This window comes from Nerophis lumbriciformis, linkage group LG29 (genome assembly GCF_033978685.3).
Source record: "Nerophis lumbriciformis linkage group LG29, RoL_Nlum_v2.1, whole genome shotgun sequence".
NCBI classification, from domain to species: domain Eukaryota; kingdom Metazoa; phylum Chordata; class Actinopteri; order Syngnathiformes; family Syngnathidae; genus Nerophis; species Nerophis lumbriciformis.
This window is the reverse complement of record NC_084576.2, coordinates 31,160,001-31,177,706: the sequence shown is the minus strand read 5'-3', so window position 1 is coordinate 31,177,706 and position 17,706 is coordinate 31,160,001. Positions and strand designations below refer to the sequence as shown.

At 41.0% G+C, this 17,706-nt stretch overlaps 1 protein-coding gene across 11 annotated transcripts in view; it reads right to left on the bottom strand.

Annotated features, from left to right (window-relative positions):
- syne1b (spectrin repeat containing, nuclear envelope 1b) overlaps positions 1 to 17,706 on the bottom strand; it is a 469,384-nt gene that overhangs the window by 157,091 nt on the left and 294,587 nt on the right. For all 11 annotated transcript variants that reach the window (XM_072911924.1, XM_072911927.1, XM_061924513.1 and 8 more), the window contains 4 exons: positions 16,536 to 16,727; positions 5,498 to 5,629; positions 5,329 to 5,429; positions 2,848 to 3,001 (listed from right to left, as the gene is read on the bottom strand). In XM_072911924.1, the coding sequence (XP_072768025.1) occupies positions 2,848 to 3,001; positions 5,329 to 5,429; positions 5,498 to 5,629; positions 16,536 to 16,727 (579 nt within the window). The remainder of the gene's footprint in view (positions 1 to 2,847; positions 3,002 to 5,328; positions 5,430 to 5,497; positions 5,630 to 16,535; positions 16,728 to 17,706) is intronic.

Below are 17,706 nucleotides of genomic sequence, written 5' to 3'. Positions count from 1 at the left end.
ATTTCCAAAGGAAATGCAAAATTTGCTTTCGTCAGAAAACATGACTTTGGACCACTCAGCAGCAGTCCAGCTCTTTTTTTCCTTAGCCCAGGTGAGACGCTTTTCGCGCTGTTTCTTGGTCAACAGTGGCTTGACACGAGGTATGCGGCAGTTGAAACCCATGTCTTTCAAGCGTCTCTTGGTGGTGGATCTTGAAGCACTGACTCTAGCAGCTGTCCACTCCTTCTGAATCTCCCCCACATTTTTGAATTGGTTTTTTTTCACAATCTTGACCAGGGCGCGGTGATCCCTTTCGCTTGTACACTTTTTCTGACCACAGTTTTTCCTTCCCTTTGCCTCTCCATTAATGTGTTTGGACACAGAGCTCTGAGAACAGCCAGCCTCTTCAGCAATAACCTTTTGTGTCTTTCCCTCCTTGTGCAATGTGTCGATGGTTGCCTTTTGGACAGCTGTCAAATCTGAAGTCTTCCCCATGTTTGTGTAGGCTTCAGAACTGGACTGAGAGACCATTTAAAGCCCTTTGCAGGTGTTTTGAGTTAATCAGCTGATCAGTTTGTGGCACCAGGTGTCTTCAAAATTTAACCCTTACACAATATTCTAATTTTGTGACACACGGAATTTTGGATTTTCATTTGTTGCCACTTCAAATCATCAAAATTAAATGAAATAAACATTTGAATGCATCAGTCTGTGTGCAATGAATAAATATAATGTACAAGTTACACCTTTTGAATGCAATTATTGAAATAAATCAAGTTTTTCAAAATATTCTAATTTACTGGCTTTTACCTGTATATATATAATTAATATAAACGTATATATATATAATTAATATAAACATATATATAGTATATAAATATAAACAGATATATATAATATAAATAAATATGAATATATATGTATACATAAATAGCTTTGTTACACAATTTAAATGATATAATAATAATAATAAATGTGCGTTCAGTTTGGTGTGTTTTGAAGCGTGTTAAAGGGGTCAAATTACAGCTCAAAGAGGCAAAAGTGACTGATTTTAGTACTTTTTTGTCTTGAAGGGGGAATTGCCAACTTCCTGTTGATTTTTGCCCACAATTATGGAAACTAGGTCTTAGTCAGACCTACATAGAGGTTTTTGTTTCATGTCTCTCCGACCTTCCTAGTGGGAGTTACAGGCAGTCTAGTTTTATATATATATATATATAAAAAAGTATAATAATCAAAAACAGTTGCCTTTGCAAATTGTGTAACAAAGCTATATATGTATACTTATATATTTATTTATATATTATATATATATATATATATATATATATATATATATATATATATATATACATATATATATACACATTTATATATATATATATACATATACATAATATATAAATAAATATATATGTATACTAGAGATGCGCGGATAGGCAATTTATTTCATCCGCAACCGCGTCAGAAAGTCGTCAACCATCCGCCATCCACCCGATGTAACGTTTGAACAGAACTGCACCCGCCCGCCATCCGCCCGTTGTTATATATCTAATATTAATAAAAAAATAAAAAAAAGGGTGAAAACTACGCGAATTGCACCTTGTGCAGACAAGATTTTTCGATCGGACACGGAGGAATTAGCGATGTAAAAGACCACGTTGGGACAAAAAAACACAAGTCTAATGCCGTTGCTAGCGATACAAGTGGAAAACTTTCAACGTTTTTCGTCGCCCAAACAGATTCTTTGGATGTGATAAATGCCGAAGTTTTATTTACGGAGGCAATAATTGAGCATGGACTTCCAATCGCACTGGCTGATCACATGGGACAGTTAATAATGTAATGCAACTTTTAAAAATCATTACGCGGTGATCGCGATCCCAAAAATAAACTTTTCTTGCATGATAATGTCCAGAAAAATTTGCTTTATATTACTATAGAGTCCTTTTAACGAATGAGTTTGATGGTTTATCACAAACCTTAAATGAAATTCCATGGCCACCGTCCTGCTCTCTATATCAACCAGGGTGAGCCCCACCCCTTTCGTGAGCGCACTGCGAAAGCGGACGAGGCGGGGTGTCGGTGCGGTGGGCGCGGTAGTGACCCTGGACGTGCGTCGGGCCCTTCTCGCGGATCGCCTCAGCTACGGCTCCCGGTGGGGCCCTCTCGGGGGAAGGGGCCTCGGTCCCGGACCCCGGCGAGGCGTCCCTTCTCCGCTCCGTAAAAGTGTCCATCTCTTTTCTTTTTTTTCCTTCTGTTGTGGCATATGCTGCAGGTGCCTGCTCGTTTTTCGTATGTGGGTAACAACATTTAACTATGTATATATATTTCCCAATTGGTTTAACTGCCACCCGCAAAAAAAAAAAAAAAAAAAAAAAAAAAATCTAATTAATCCGCCCGACCCGACCCGCGAGCGGATAAAATCTTATTGTTTTTAATTTCATCCGCCCGATCCGCGGATAATCCGCGGACTCCGCGGTTGTGTCCGCAAACCGCGCATCTCTAATGTATACATATATAGCTTTGTTACACAATTTGCAAAGGCAACTGCTTTTGATTATTATACTTTTTACAGATTGATGGATAACTTGCTTTGAAATCCTAAATCAAGATGACAAGCAGATATTGAGGTGTTTATTTTGATAACCAAAATAAAAAATGCTTGGAACATCTGTCAAAATTGAAAGAATAAATACATTTATTTAGCCAAAAAGTGTTTTTTTTTTAATGTATTTTTTTTGTGTATTTTTATGTACTTTTTTATGAATTATGTAGTATGGCAGATGAACATTATAGGACAAGCCTCAATAAAATGACATGGCGGACCGCATAAAATGAGTTGGACAACTGCGCTTGAGTTCCTACCGGCTGCTTGTGTTCCTGCTCCAAGTTCTTCTGCATCAGCTGCAGTTTGGTTCTAAGCTCCAGCTTCAGGCTCTCCCACCTTTGCCTCATCTGCTCGCGCGCGGCCTCGGTCTCTCTCTCGGCCACAGCCTCTGCTGAGAAGGGTTCCCATGACCTGCGCACATGCAAAACTCCTTTCACCACTCATACGAAAGGGGACTTTTTTTTTTGTCTTTAATAGTGTTGCACTGCAGGGACTTTTAACTAAGAGGTCTCTCTAATAGGGATGGGCATTGATAATGTTGTTACTGTTCCACTTTCAACTTCGCTTAACCATTATCTTATCACTTCTTATTTGCATTAGAATAATGGATTAGCATCAATTATATTTAGATTAGAAGTAACATGACCTTACGAAGGCAACAGTGAGGACTGTTGAGGCACATACGTAGCATAGAAAAACTAAAACATTAAAAAAATATATATAGAGTACAGGCCAAAAGTTTGGACTTACCTTCTCATTTCAACTGGTTTTCTTTATTTCCATGACTATTTACATTGTAGATTGTCACATCAAAACTATGAATGAACACATGTGGAGTTATGTACTTCACAAAAAAAAGGTGAAATAACTGAAAACATGTTTTATATTCTAGTTTCTTCAGGGCGGGGGCGTGGTTGGGGGCGGGGCTAAGAGGGGAGGAGTATATTTACAGCTAGAATTCACCAAGTCAAGTATTTCATATATATATATATATATATATATATATACATATATATATATATGTCTTAATAAGGTTATCCAAAAAATAGTGCTCGATACCGTAGTAGAGCGCAATATATGTATGTGTGGGGAAAAAAAATCACAAGACTATTTCATCTCTACAGGCCTGTTTCATGAGGGGGGGTACCCTCAATCGTCAGGAGATTTTAATGGGAGCATTCGCATACCATGGTTTATATAGGGCACAGAGTGGGTGGGTACAGGCTGGCGTAGGGGCGTGGTGATTGGCTCATGTGTTACCTAGGAGGTGTTTCCGTCTATGGCGGCATGTTGTTACAATTTCGCTGCGCTTGTTGAGGCATGACAGGTCTGGACGGTAAATAATAAACAGTTTCTTTCAGGAACAAAAACCTGCGAAATACCACAGAACTCAGCAAACACATTTGGGACCTCAAAGACAATAATGTTGAATATTCAATAACATGGCAAATTCGTGCATCCAGCACACCTTACAATAGTGGTAATAAAAGATGCAACCTGTGCTTGAAAGAGAAACTGTTTATTATTTACCGTCCAGAGCTGTCATCCCTCAACAAGCGCAGCGAAATTGTAACAGCATGCCGCCATAGACGGAAACACCTCCTAGGTAACACATGAGCCAATCACCACGCCCCTACGCCAGCCTGTACCCACCCACTCTGTGCCCTATATAAACCATGGTATGCGAATGCTCCCATTAAAATCTCCTGATGATTGAGGGTACCCCCCCTCATGAAACAGGCCTGTAGAGATGAAATAGTTTTGTGATTTTTTTCCCACACATACATACATATATATATATATATATATATATATATATATATATATATATATATATATATATATATATATATATATATATATAAGAAATACTTGACTTTCAGTGAATTCTAGCTATATATATATTTATTTTATTATATATATATATATATATATATATATATATATATATATATATATATATATAAATAAAACTAAATACTTGAATTTCAGTGTTCATTTATTTACACATACACACACATAACTCATCTACTCATTGTTGAGTTAAGGGTTGAATTGTCCATCCTTGTTCTATTCTCTGTCACTATTTTTCCAACCATGCTGAACACCCTTTCGCAGGTACCCAGAAAGGTTTCGAGTACCACCAAAAAAACGGAATCTCTGAAGACAGTATAAAAATCTGTGTTAAAGGTGTACAAATACTGTTTGTATAATAAGCATGTTATTTTTTTTTACAAATGAGGGTTAAGAGTTCAGTTCTAAAAAAAAGAAAGAAAAGAATGTGGCTTAAGTACAGTTTTTTAATTGAGCTGCTGCATTTTTTTGGTTGGGTTGTTTATTTATTTTGAGTAACTTCTATACATTTCTAAAAGGGGAGGAATGTAATAGAGTGATCTATGTTTGTCTGTTGCCATCTCCTGGTGAATGTTGGCTATAGCGTACCGGGGTTACTTTTTGGTTGGCCAACGATTTACGCGGTGTTGCGCACCTGACGTCACTCAGGTCCGCACGGAGCTGGAGGGGGCGTGGCTTCCAGCTCCGCCTGAACTTCGGGGGATTTTCGGGAGAAAATTTGTCCCGGGAGGTTTTTCGGGAGAGGCGCTGAATTTCGGGAGTCGGGAGGGTTGGCAAGTATGCCTTCTTAGGAAAATAATTGCGGCAGTTCCGAACAAGATTCCCATCCCTACGTTCTAAAGTATGATGTCAAATGTGTTTGAATGACAATAGTTAGACAATACGTGGTGCTGCTGGGTGACGCCTGTTGGATGAGGATCTCTTCTCCTCTGCTGGCCACCGACTGGAGAAGCTTCTTCTGCTCTGCAAGCTGCTCTTCTAACTCCTGCACAACAACAACAACGTTTCAGTAAGAATTCCAGTTAAAAAAATATGACATCCATGAAGATGTACCCTTTGGCTCTGAAGACTGTCCTGGTGCTGCTGGGAGCGCGTGGTCCTGGCCTGGGCCACCCAGTCCTGCACACTTGGACTCAGGGAGAGACTGGAGTCCGACCCACTGTCCTCCTGCTCCTGTTGGGAGCCCTTCACGACCCCCGGGGACAAAACACAGAAGAAGCATGGATGTCGTTTCTTTACATCAACACAGAGGTGTTGTAAAGGATGAATGTTTACTGTAAAGCTCTACAAAACTTGCAGGATTAAAACAAATCTGCTTTAGACGGAGTCCAGTGTTTCCCACACATTCATTTATTACGTCCGCCACAAATGGATTTTTCGGCTTTTGACTCGCTCGACCGCTCATAAAAGCAACGGGACTCTGTCTGTGAATGTACCTTGTAGTTACAACTCCGGTGCAGTAGGTGGCGGTAGCCTACTATGCATTGTAACTCCGCCAATAGCACTTAATTCACCTGGTGGGCCAGAAGAAGAAGAAGAAGAAGAAGAAGAAGAAGAAGAAGAAGAAGAAGAAGAAGAAGAAGAAGAGGGACGGACGGACGGACGGGCGGGATCAAAATACGAGGGTAATATAGGTTATAGCTGCATCGCTCGCGGCTCGTCATATATTTAACGTTAATCCGCGATTTCACCGAGCGTTTCACTGACGGTGAGCAGTTTTCATACCGACGAGCTAACGTGTCCAGGTTTTAACCCTGTTGTCAATAAACACACGTGGAGACGGCGCTTCAGATACTGCATTAATACTCAAGCTAAAATGTCCACTGTCCACTGCAGCATGTGAATGCAATGAAAAGAATAAAATCTGAGCCAACCAGCTGTTAAAATGTTGTCCAGGTTAATGTTTTGGCCATTAAAGGCCCTTCATTTCAAGATTTCAACTGTGATCGGGCTTTAAACAGGTGGCTGACCTGTTCAGATGGGTGTAACTGCTACTGGTCAAATAATGTGAAATAGCATTTAATTGTACATGTATGCAATGCCATTTAAATGTAATTATAGATAATAATAATAATAAATACTGTGTAGGGTTGTAAATAGTCAACGGGAAGGATTTTAGTAAGATATAAGCCATGAGCACTAGAGATGCGCGGTTTGCGGGCACAACCGCGGAGTCCGCGGATTATCCGCGGATCGGGCGGATGAAATTAAAAAAAATTAGATTTTATCCGCGGGTCGGGTCGGGTCGGGTGGTTCAAATTATAAAAAAAAATTAGATTTTAAATAGATTCAGGCGGGTGGCAGTTAAACCAATTCGGAAATATACATACATAGTTAAATGTTGTTACCCACATACGAAAAACGAGCAGGCACCTGCTGCATATGCCACAACAGAAGAAGAAAAAAAAAAGAGATGGACACTTTTACGGAGCGGAGAAGGGACGCCTCGCCGGGGTCCGGGACCGAGGCCCCTTCCCCCGAGAGGGCCCCACCGGGAGCCGTAGCTGAGGCGATCCGCGAGAAGGGCCCGACGCACGTCCAGGGTCACCACCGCGCCCACCGCACCGACACCCCGCCTCGTCCGCCTTCGCCGCGGCCGGCGTCACGCGCAGCAGGTAAGCAGCTTACCTGCCCGCCACCCCTGTTGCGGGGGGCGCGTAACAGGGGTCACTCCGCGCGCAGTGCGCTCACGAAAGGGGTGGGGCTCACCCTGGTTGATATAGACAGCAGCTAGGACGGTGGCCATGGAAGTTGGAACCCGCTAAGGAGTGTGTAACAACCCACCTGCCGAATCAACTAGCCCTGAAAATGGATGGCGCTGGAGCGTCGGGCCCATATACCCGGCCGTCGCCGGCAGCGAGACGCGCTTGAAGGTGCGCTCAGCGCGGCTCCCATATGATTGCGCACTGGTGTGCGTCTGGGTCGTGACAGCGTGGCACGCGAATGTCTGTGCTGCATTGGATCAGTCTCCTTTCTTTAACAGGCAAAAGCTTTATAACCTCACTAATGCCTTGCATCGTCTATATTAGATATATAACAACGGGCGGGTGCGGGCGGATGCGGTTCTGATCAAATGTTAGATCGGGTGGATTGCGGATGGTTGACGACTTTCTGATGCGGTTGCGGATGAAATAATTGCCTATCCGCGCATCTCTAATGAGCGCTACACAGCCAGAAAAAAACCTAGGCAGGACAAGTAAAAATATTGGGGCAAGTAGATTTGAGAAGTCGGGCAAGTAGAAAAAAACCTTAACGTTGAACCCTGCATGTGTTGAGCTGCTGCCGCTTAAGGTTAGACGGCACTGTACATAGGGCGGTTCAGCTCGTTAGTAATAAATTCTAATGTTGGATGTTCACTCCTTCACACAGATGAGTATAGAAAAATATTTTCAACGGCCGAAAAGGGCTGGACTTGGAGAGGAGGTAGGCCTACAGTCCGGACCACAGGTGCGACCTGTTCAGCAGCAGGAGGAGGAGGAGGAGGTTGACTGACTGTGGCAGGACACCTCTGCCTCTGTTTCACTTCATGTTGCTGGTAAATAATATGGTTGTAGTAGTAGGCTAAAGTTAAATTATTTAGTATTCACTCATTAAAGGGGCAGAGCTTTAAGAGACATTTTAGCTTTTATATTTTATAAGATATATTTTTTGTAAGAACCACAATTAATAAATATATTTCAGTGAATAACTAATTGTTCAAATCTGTATATAAATATGTATATAAAGTGTTGTAATTATATTCCAACTCCGCGTTCTTCTTGGTCATCGCCGCTGCCGCCGCCACCCCCCTCCCCTCGACCACACCACCACAAATAGATGCCTGTCCTGTGGGAAACACTGGAGTCAATATAAACTTGACTAAATCTAACATTGTAAATAAAGCATAATATAAGAATAACCCACATGTGCAAGCATTTAGTTGTGATATATTAGGAGTTAGTGAAGTTGCCACGTTGTGTAAATGGTAAATAAAAAGAGAATCCTTTTCAACTTATATTCAATTGAATAGACTGCAAAGACAAGATATTTCATGTTCACACTGAGAAACTTTGGTATTTTTTGCAAATAATCATGAACTTAGAATTTAATGGCAGCAACACATTGCAAAAAAGTTGTCACAGGGGCATTTTTACCACTGTGTTACATGGCCTTTCCTTTTAACAACACTCAGTAAACTGAACCTTTTGATGATATTACAGACTGTAGATCAGGGGTGCTCACACTTTTTCTGCAGGCGAGCTACTTTTCAATTGATCGAGTCGTGGGGATCTACCTCATTCATATATATCATTTATATTTACTTATTTATGAAACATATGTTTTTGTTAACAAGTTAAAGGTGTTTAATGATAATACAAGCATGTTTAACACATATAGTTAATATTGTTAATACATTAAAGGTGTTTAATGAAAATACAAGTATGTTTAACACATATAGTTAATATTGTTAATAAATTAAAGGTGTTTAATGAAAATACAAGTATTTTTAATACATATAGTTAATATTGTTAACAAGTTAAAGGTGTTTAATGATAATACAAGCATGTTTAACACATATAGTTAATATTGTTAATAAATTAAAGGTGTTTAATGAAAATACAAGTATTTTTAATACATATAGTTAATATTGTTAACAAGTTAAAGGTGTTTAATGATAATACAAGCATGTTTAACACATATAGTTAATATTGTTAATAAGTTAAAGGTGTTTAATGAAAATACAAGTATTTTTAATACATATAGTTAATATTGTTAACAACTTAAAGGTGGTTAAAGATAAAACAAGCATGTTTAACACATATAGTTAATATTGTTAATAAGTTAAAGGTGTTTAAAGGTAATACAAGCATGTTTAACACATATAGATTCCTTTCTTTCATGAAGACAAGAATATAAGTTGGTGTATTACCTGATTGTGATGACTTGCATTGATTGGAATTAGACAGTGGTGCTGATAAGGTCCACATTTTCGAATGGAGGAGAAAAAAAGTCCTCCTTTCTGTCCAATACCACATGAAAGTGGTTGGTTTTTGGCATCTTATTTATCCAGCTTCCGTACTCCTTTGTATACACTTTACAAGAAATACATTGTCGGCAAACTCCGTAGCTTGCTAGCTTGTGCACGCCAGCTTTCTGAGACTCTTATTTTGGTAGCGCAGGCAGGATGAAGTAGCGCTTTTATTGTGCAACTGTGCAGTCGGTCTTTGGAGTTTTGACGACAGGTACGGCGCCAGAGTCTGTTGAAATAAAGTGTTTCTCGCCTTCCAGTCGGTAATTTGAATGAGCTGGCAGCAGCCAGCGTCATCTCAGAAGACCCTCGGGTGCCGTGAATGTCAATCAAGTGACGAAAGTGACGACATAGTGAAGATTTATGATCGCTCATTTGTAGGACTATTTTTTTAATGCCTGGCTGGTGATCGACTGACACACCCTCCGAGATCGACCGGTAGCTCACGATCGACGTAATGAGCACCCCTGCTGTAGATGGTGAAATGTTGTTCTTAAACAATTTGCTCAGGCATTTGTTGACAAAGTGGTGACCCTCGCCCCGTCCTTGTTTGTGAACGACTGAGCATTTCATGGAAGCTACTTTTATACCCAATCATGGCACCCACCTGTTCCCAATTAGCCTGTTCACCTGTGGGATGTTCCCAATAAGTGTTTGATGAGCATTCCTCAACTTTCTCACTTTTTTGCCACTTGTGCCAGCTTTTTTGAAACATGTTGCAGGCATCAAATTCCAAATGAGCTAATATTTGCAAAAAATAACAAAGTTTACCAGTGTGAACGTTAAATATCTTGTATTTGCAGTCTATTCTAGGGATGTCCCGATCCGATATTTGGATCGGATCGGCTGCCGATATTTGCCAAAAAATTGCGTATCGGCAAGGCATGGGAAAATGCCGATCCAGATCCAGTTTAAAAAAAAAACTCCGGTCCGTGTTTTCCAACGCACCTATTTAAATAATACATTCCACTTTTCTGCTGCTCCGTAATTTCCGTTCCGCATTTTCCAGCACACCTTCAACACATCCACAATTCTCACGCAGTTGCTTTTAGCTGCTGGCATTACACGACAGGCTCTTCTCACTCTTTCCTGTGTCTCCCTCTCACAGACAGCAAGCGCACCTTCTTACACACGTCACATACTGTCACGTCATACGTCACATACGTATACGTCCTCTCCCAGCAGAGAGCGAGGTAGCGGCATGGCTAACGTTAGCTGTGATGCTAGCGCAGCCGCTAAGGTGCGCGCCTGCTCAAGCGTCCTCTGCGCACGGCAAATCTATGCCACGCACAAAATCAAATAAAAAAAATAAGCGCATAACAATTTTCGACACACGGACACGACAGAGAAAACAGTTTTCGTTATCATTGTTCAAATATTGTGACGTCTGTCGAGACGCTTATCTCCATTCGGTGTCACACGTCCACACCATCAAAATGCCGAGGCAAAAATTTCCACATCAACACCGTATGAAAAAATTAGTGATTTTTTTAGTTGTGATTTCCTTCTCTGCATGAAAGTTTAAAAGTAGCATATATTAATGCAGTATGAAGAAGAATGTTTTAATGTAGACATGCAAGCCTTGAAAGAACATTTTGAAAATCAAGACTACATTTCCTGCAAATGGGTGCATTTCTACCCTATATTTTAACTTTAGATTTATCCTCATATCAAACTCTTTTGGCTGTCTTTTTAACACTTACATCCGGGGCCCCCCTCCACACCCTGGATTATAAATAATGTAAATAATTCAATGTGATTATCTTGTGTGATGACTGTATTATGATGATAGTATATATCTGATAGTATATATCTGTATCATGAATCAATTTAAGTGGACCCCGACTTAAACAAGTTGAAAAACTTATTGGGGTGTTACCATTTAGTGGTCAATTGTACGGAATATGTACTTCACTGTGCAACCTACTAATAAAAGTCTCAATCAATCAATCAAAACACATAGAATCATCATACTGCTGTGATTATATGCATCAAGTGTTCATTCAAGGCTAAGGCAAAATATGGAGATATATATCGTGTATCGCAATACGGCCTTAAAATATCCCAATATTAAAAAAAGGCCATATCGCCCAGCCCTAGTTCAATGATGCCATTTCTGTTTGTCATGTATAATTTTGTCTATTTTGTGTTTATCCTTGAATAAACAGGTCAGTTTCTTGTTACCAACCATTGTGTATTATTCAAACTCCCCTAATTCAGCTGGCTAGTTGTTATCAAGAGTACTAAAACCCTTTTCAACATGATTCTGACAACTAAGTAGGCTAAATAACTTTCAACTTTAATACATGCTCGGATAGGCCAGTATCGGTCAGTATCGGTATCGGATCGGAAATGCAAAAACCTGGATTGGGACATCCCTAGTCTATTCAATTGAATATAAGTTGAAAAAGGATTTGTTGTATTCTCTTTTTATTTACCATTTACACAACGTGACAACTTCACTGCTTTTGGGGTTTGTACATAACATGACACAAAAGCTAGCCAATCAAGTCTTTACATCAGGTGTCCAAAATGCGCCCCACAGCTAATTTTTTAACGACCAATTCACCATTTCAAAATACTATTACAAAAAAAAAAAGAGCAAACAGGCGAAATGTGACTAGAAAAAGTTGCAATGTTGACTCTAACACATACTTGCCAACCCTCCCGGATTTTCCGGGAGACTCCCGAAATTCAGCGCCTCTCCCGAAAACCTCCCGGGACACATTTTCTCCCGAAAATCTCCCAAAATTCAGGCGGAGCTGGAGGGGGCGTGGCCTCCAGCTCCGCCTGAATTTTGGGAGTGACGTGTTAACAGCCTGTTGTACATGCATATGTGACCCACCCATAATGTGTCACATTTTTGTGTTGATTTATTTATTTTATTTTGTGGTTTGAATTCGTTTTTGGAGCTGTCATTACACATTTATCAGTATTCACATTGGTCAGTAGGGGGGCAGTAGGGCGTTTCTTCCCAATTGAATGCTATCACCTGCAGACCGGAAGTGTCTTGTCATTCTGATGAGCGCGACCAGTCTGTGAACAATTGAAACGTCCTGTGTGCTTTTTTCCTCCTGTATAACAGGTTAGTTTTGGTGAATCAACTCACTGAATAATATCCATGTGATCTTTATAAGTTTAAGTACACATTCTGATGGTGGAGCCTAACTCTAAAGTGTTTGTGAGTTGTAGTTTGTAAATGAACACTGAAATTCAAGTATTTATTTTATTTATATATATATATAGCTAGAATTCACTAAAAGTCAAGTATTTATTATATATATATATATATATATATATATATCTTAACCACGCCCCCACCCCCCACCTCCCGAAATCGGAGGTCTCAAGGTTGGCAAGTATGCTCATGGAGAGAATGCCAAGAGTGTGCAAAGCAGTAATCAGAGCAAAGGGTGGCTATTTTGAAGAAACTAGAATATAAAACATGTTTTCAGTTATTTCACCTTCTTTTTTTGTTAAGTACATAACTCCACATGTGTTCATTCATAGTTTTGATGTGACAATCTACAATGTAAATAGTCATGGAAATAAAGAAAACCCATTGAAAGAGAAGGCGTGTACAAACTTTTGGCCTGTACTGTGTATGTATGTATACATATAACTTATTTTTAACATTGTTATGACTGGGGCCCTCCTAGGTCCCCGGGACCAAACTTGAAGCTGTTGGAATAATTGTTTGTAAGTTATCACAAAAGAAACGTTGTATTATGAATGCTGTCTTTCGAGGCCTAACAAGAGGAAGAAGGCTCGTGAAACGCCACTGTGATTTCAACACGGACAGATGGCAGGATCTGCTCAACTCCCAGAGGAACTCTCTTTGAAGTGTTAAACGAACTCTCTCTGAAGTATTTCACAAACTCTCTTCCAACTATTTGGTAACCGAGGTCGACGCTATTTACGACCCGCTGCCCTCTTGAAGTCCCTGTGGTCAGGAGACGGGAGGGGTTATCCATTGTCCTCCAACACCTGCCCCAGCTGGATCCAGGAAGAGCCCAAGCCCGAGAAATCCTCTTCTTGGGTCTTCAAAGCGACCGAAAACAATGACTGTTTTACATACTTCCCATTCCTGCTGTGATATGTGTTGGTGCGTGAACATTGAACATCTGAATAAATGAGGAGACGAAAACCTTCTTGGTCAGAGCGTGGTGCAGGACTGTACAGAGAGTGCAGCGGCCATGTCTCTCCTCAATATTGAGTCCAAATTGAATTCTGTCTCTGTTTGATTCCTTGCCTTTTGTCTTGTTTAATAGATGTCCTCTGTGTTTGAACGTGACAGAAGCGAGCCCTGAAGGTTAAAAAAAGCTATAAACTGTAGTGTTTTTGAAAATGTAAAATATCAAAACAGCCCCCGTGTGCTTTGATTTTTAATGTGCGGCCCTCAGTGGAAAAAGTTTGGACACCCCTGCTTTACGCTTTTTCCTGTGCAGCCCTTGGTCACGTGACAGAAATACCTGTGTGAGCGCTAAAAGCACTACAGGTAAAAGCCAGTAAATTAGAATATTTTGAAAAACTGCTGACCTGCTCTATGGAGATGGAGATTTCAAGTTCCAACAGGACTTGGCGCCTGCACACAGCGCAAAATCTACCCGTGCCTGGTTTACGGACCATGGTATTTCTGTTTTAAATTGGCCCGCCAACTCCCCTGACCTTAGCCCCATAGAAAATCTGTGGGGTATTGTGAAAAGGAAGATGCAGAATGCCAGACCCAAAAACGCAGAAGAGTTGAAGGCCACTATCAGAGCAACCTGGGCTCTCATAACACCTGAGCAGTGCCAGAAACTCATCGACTCCATGCCACGCCGCATTAACGCAGTAATTGAGGCAAAAGGAGCTCCAACCAAGTATTGAGTATTGTACATGCTCATATTTTTCATTTTCATACTTTTCAGTTGGCCAACATTTCTAAAAATCCCTTTTTTGTATTAGCCTTAAGTAATATTCTAATTTTGTGACACACGGAATTTTGGATTTTCATTTGTTGCCACTTCAAATCATCAAAATTAAATGAAATAAACATTTGAATGCATCAGTCTGTGTGCAATGAATAAATATAATGTACAAGTTACACCTTTTGAATGCAATTACTGAAATAAATCAGGTTTTTCAAAATATTCTAATTTACTGGCTTTTACCTGTATATATAGCTAGAATTCACTAAAAGTCAAGTATTTCTTATATATATATATATATATATATATATATATATATATATATATATACATATATATATATATATATATCTTAACCACGCCCCCACCCCCCACCTCCCGAAATCGGAGGTCTCAAGGTTGGCAAGTATGCTCATGGAGAGAATGCCAAGAGTGTGCAAAGCAGTAATCAGAGCAAAGGGTGGCTATTTTGAAGAAACTAGAATATAAAACATGTTTTCAGTTATTTCACCTTTTTTTGTTAAGTACATAACTCCACATGTGTTCATTCATAGTTTTGATGTGACAATCTACAATGTAAATAGTCATGAAAATAAAGAAAACACATTGAATGAGAAGGTGTGTACAAACTTTTGGCCTGTACTGTATGTGTATGTATTAGAGATGCGCGGTTTGCGGATCGGGCGGATGAAATAAAAAAAAATTAGATTTTATCCGCGGGTCGGGTGGTTGAAATAAAATTTTTTTTGATTTTAAATAGATTCAGGCGGGTGGCAGTTAAACCAATTGGTAAATATATATACATAGTTAAATGTTGTTACCCACATACGAAAAACGAGCAGGCACCTGCTGCATATGCCACAACAGAAGAAAGAAAAAAGAAGAGATGGACACTTTTACGGAGCGGAGAAGGGACGCCTCGCCGGGGTCCGGGACCGAGGCCCCTTCCCCCGAGAGGGCCCCACCGGGAGCCGTAGCTGAGGTGATCCACGAGAAGGGCCCGACGCACGTCCAGGGTCACCACCGCGCCCACCGCACCGACACCCCGCCTCGTCCGCCTTCGCCGCGGCCGGCGTCACGCGCAGCAGGTAAGCAGCTTACCTGCCCGCCACCCCTGTGGCCGGGGGCTCGTAACAGGGGTCACTCCGCGCGCGCAGCTTACCTGCCCGCCACCCCTGTTGCCGGGGGCGCGTAACAGGGGTCACTCCACGCGCAGTGCGCTCACGAAAGGGGTGGGGCTCACCCTGGTTGATATAGACAGCAGGACGGTGGCCATGGAAGTTGGAACCCGCTAAGGAGTGTGTAACAACCCACCTGCCGAATCAACTAGCCCTGAAAATGGATGGCGCTGGAGCGTCGGGCCCATACCCGGCCGTCGCCGGCAGCGAGACGCGCTTGGAGGTGCGCTCAGCGCGGCTCCCATATGATTGCGCACTGGTGTGCGTCTGGGCCGTGACAGCGTGGCACGCGAATGTCTGTGCTGCATTGGATCAGTCTCCTTTCTTTAACAGGCAAAAGCTTTATAACCTCACTAATGCCTTGCATCGTCTATATTAGATATATAACAACGGGCGGGGGCGGGCGGATGCGGTTCTGATTAAATGTTAGATCGGGTGGATGGCGGATGGTTGACGACTTTCTGATGCGGTTGCGGATGAAATAATTGCCTATCCGCGCATCTCTAGTATGTATACATATAACTTATTTTTAACATTGTTATGACCGAGACCCTCCTAGGTCCCCGGGACCAAACTTGAAGCGAGCCCTGAAGGTTAAAAAAAACTATAAATTGTAGTGTTTTTGAAAATGTAAAATATCAAAACATGCTTTTATTTTTAATGTGCGGCCCTAAGTGGAAAAAGTTTGGACACCCCTGCTTTACGCTCTTTCCTGTGCAGCCCTTGGTCACGTGACAGAAATACCTGTGTGAGCGCTAAATGCACTATATTTAAATTTGTATCAAGTAGTTCTTTCGAATGTTTGTACCTGGCAAGAGCAGGTGTGGACACGCCTCAGCAAAACAAGAGGAATTATGATGCTAATTTGAAGATAATGCTGATCAATCATCAGCCAAGACATACGATTAAAGGAAATCCTTCTTTGAATTCATTGTATTGACCAATTATCTCACAACAACAGAAGAGCGAGCATGGATGAAAGTGCCCAAACAAACCTGCATGCTGATGCGTTTGTCTTGCAGCATCCTCTGCAGCTCCAGCAGGCCGCCCTTCAGCGTCCGTAGCCTGCGGGCCAGCTGCTCGGCCTCCGCCCGTGTCTCGGCACGGCCCTCCAGCAGCAGGTTCTCGCCGTGCATGGACAGCTCGGAAAGGGCCAGCACTTTCTTCTCGATGTCCAGCAGCATGTTCTGCAACAGCAGAAAGAGAGAGGCCAGCTCAAACATGGCGCCGCCGACCTACTGCATCTCCTCTCCTTGCAGGCACAAAGGGGCCCGGGGGTCCATCTGTCTGGTCTGGATGGGACCCCCTTACACCCGCCAGGGTTCTCCCATTGCTTTCATCCTCGGCCCAGTTTCCTGTGGCACATTACGGCTAATCCCTCCATGCTCTGCAACGTTCTTCATCAAACTGCAAAGCCATGCGTTGAAGTCCGAGATGGTAACGGAATTGTGTTGTGGTCAATGTTCACTCTCAAGGATATCCCAGAGGCTTTGTGCAGAGGATCTATTAATGGTCAGCCACAACACTCACGGAGACACGGACATAATCTTCTTAAGAACAGTGCTCGTGCAGCTAAGAACCAAGCCAAGTCAACGTCCAGCTTGTTTAGCGACTTTAAGGACCCCTTTTTTCTCACTACAAATCCAAATAATGAACTATCCAGGGCAGGGATGTCCCAACCTTTCCACCATATATATGTGTATATATACATATATATATATATGTGTATATATATATATATATATATATATATATATATATATATATATATATATATATATATATATATATATATATATATATATATATATATATACATACATACATACATATATATATATACACATATACAAATATATACATATACATATATATATATATACTGTATATATATACATATACATATATATATATATATATATATATATATATATATATATATATATATATATATATATACACATAGAGAAAATATTGCATATTTTGTGTTTTTCCATATATACACACACACACTGTCAAGACTTGGTCCTGGGTGTTTGCTTTTCCGGGATGCAACGGAAAGTTGGCACGGGCGAGACGGGAATGAAGGTACATGATTTATTTATTAACTATAAATACAAAAAAAAGGATCAAACAAAAAGCGCGCACAGTGGCGGAGAATAAACT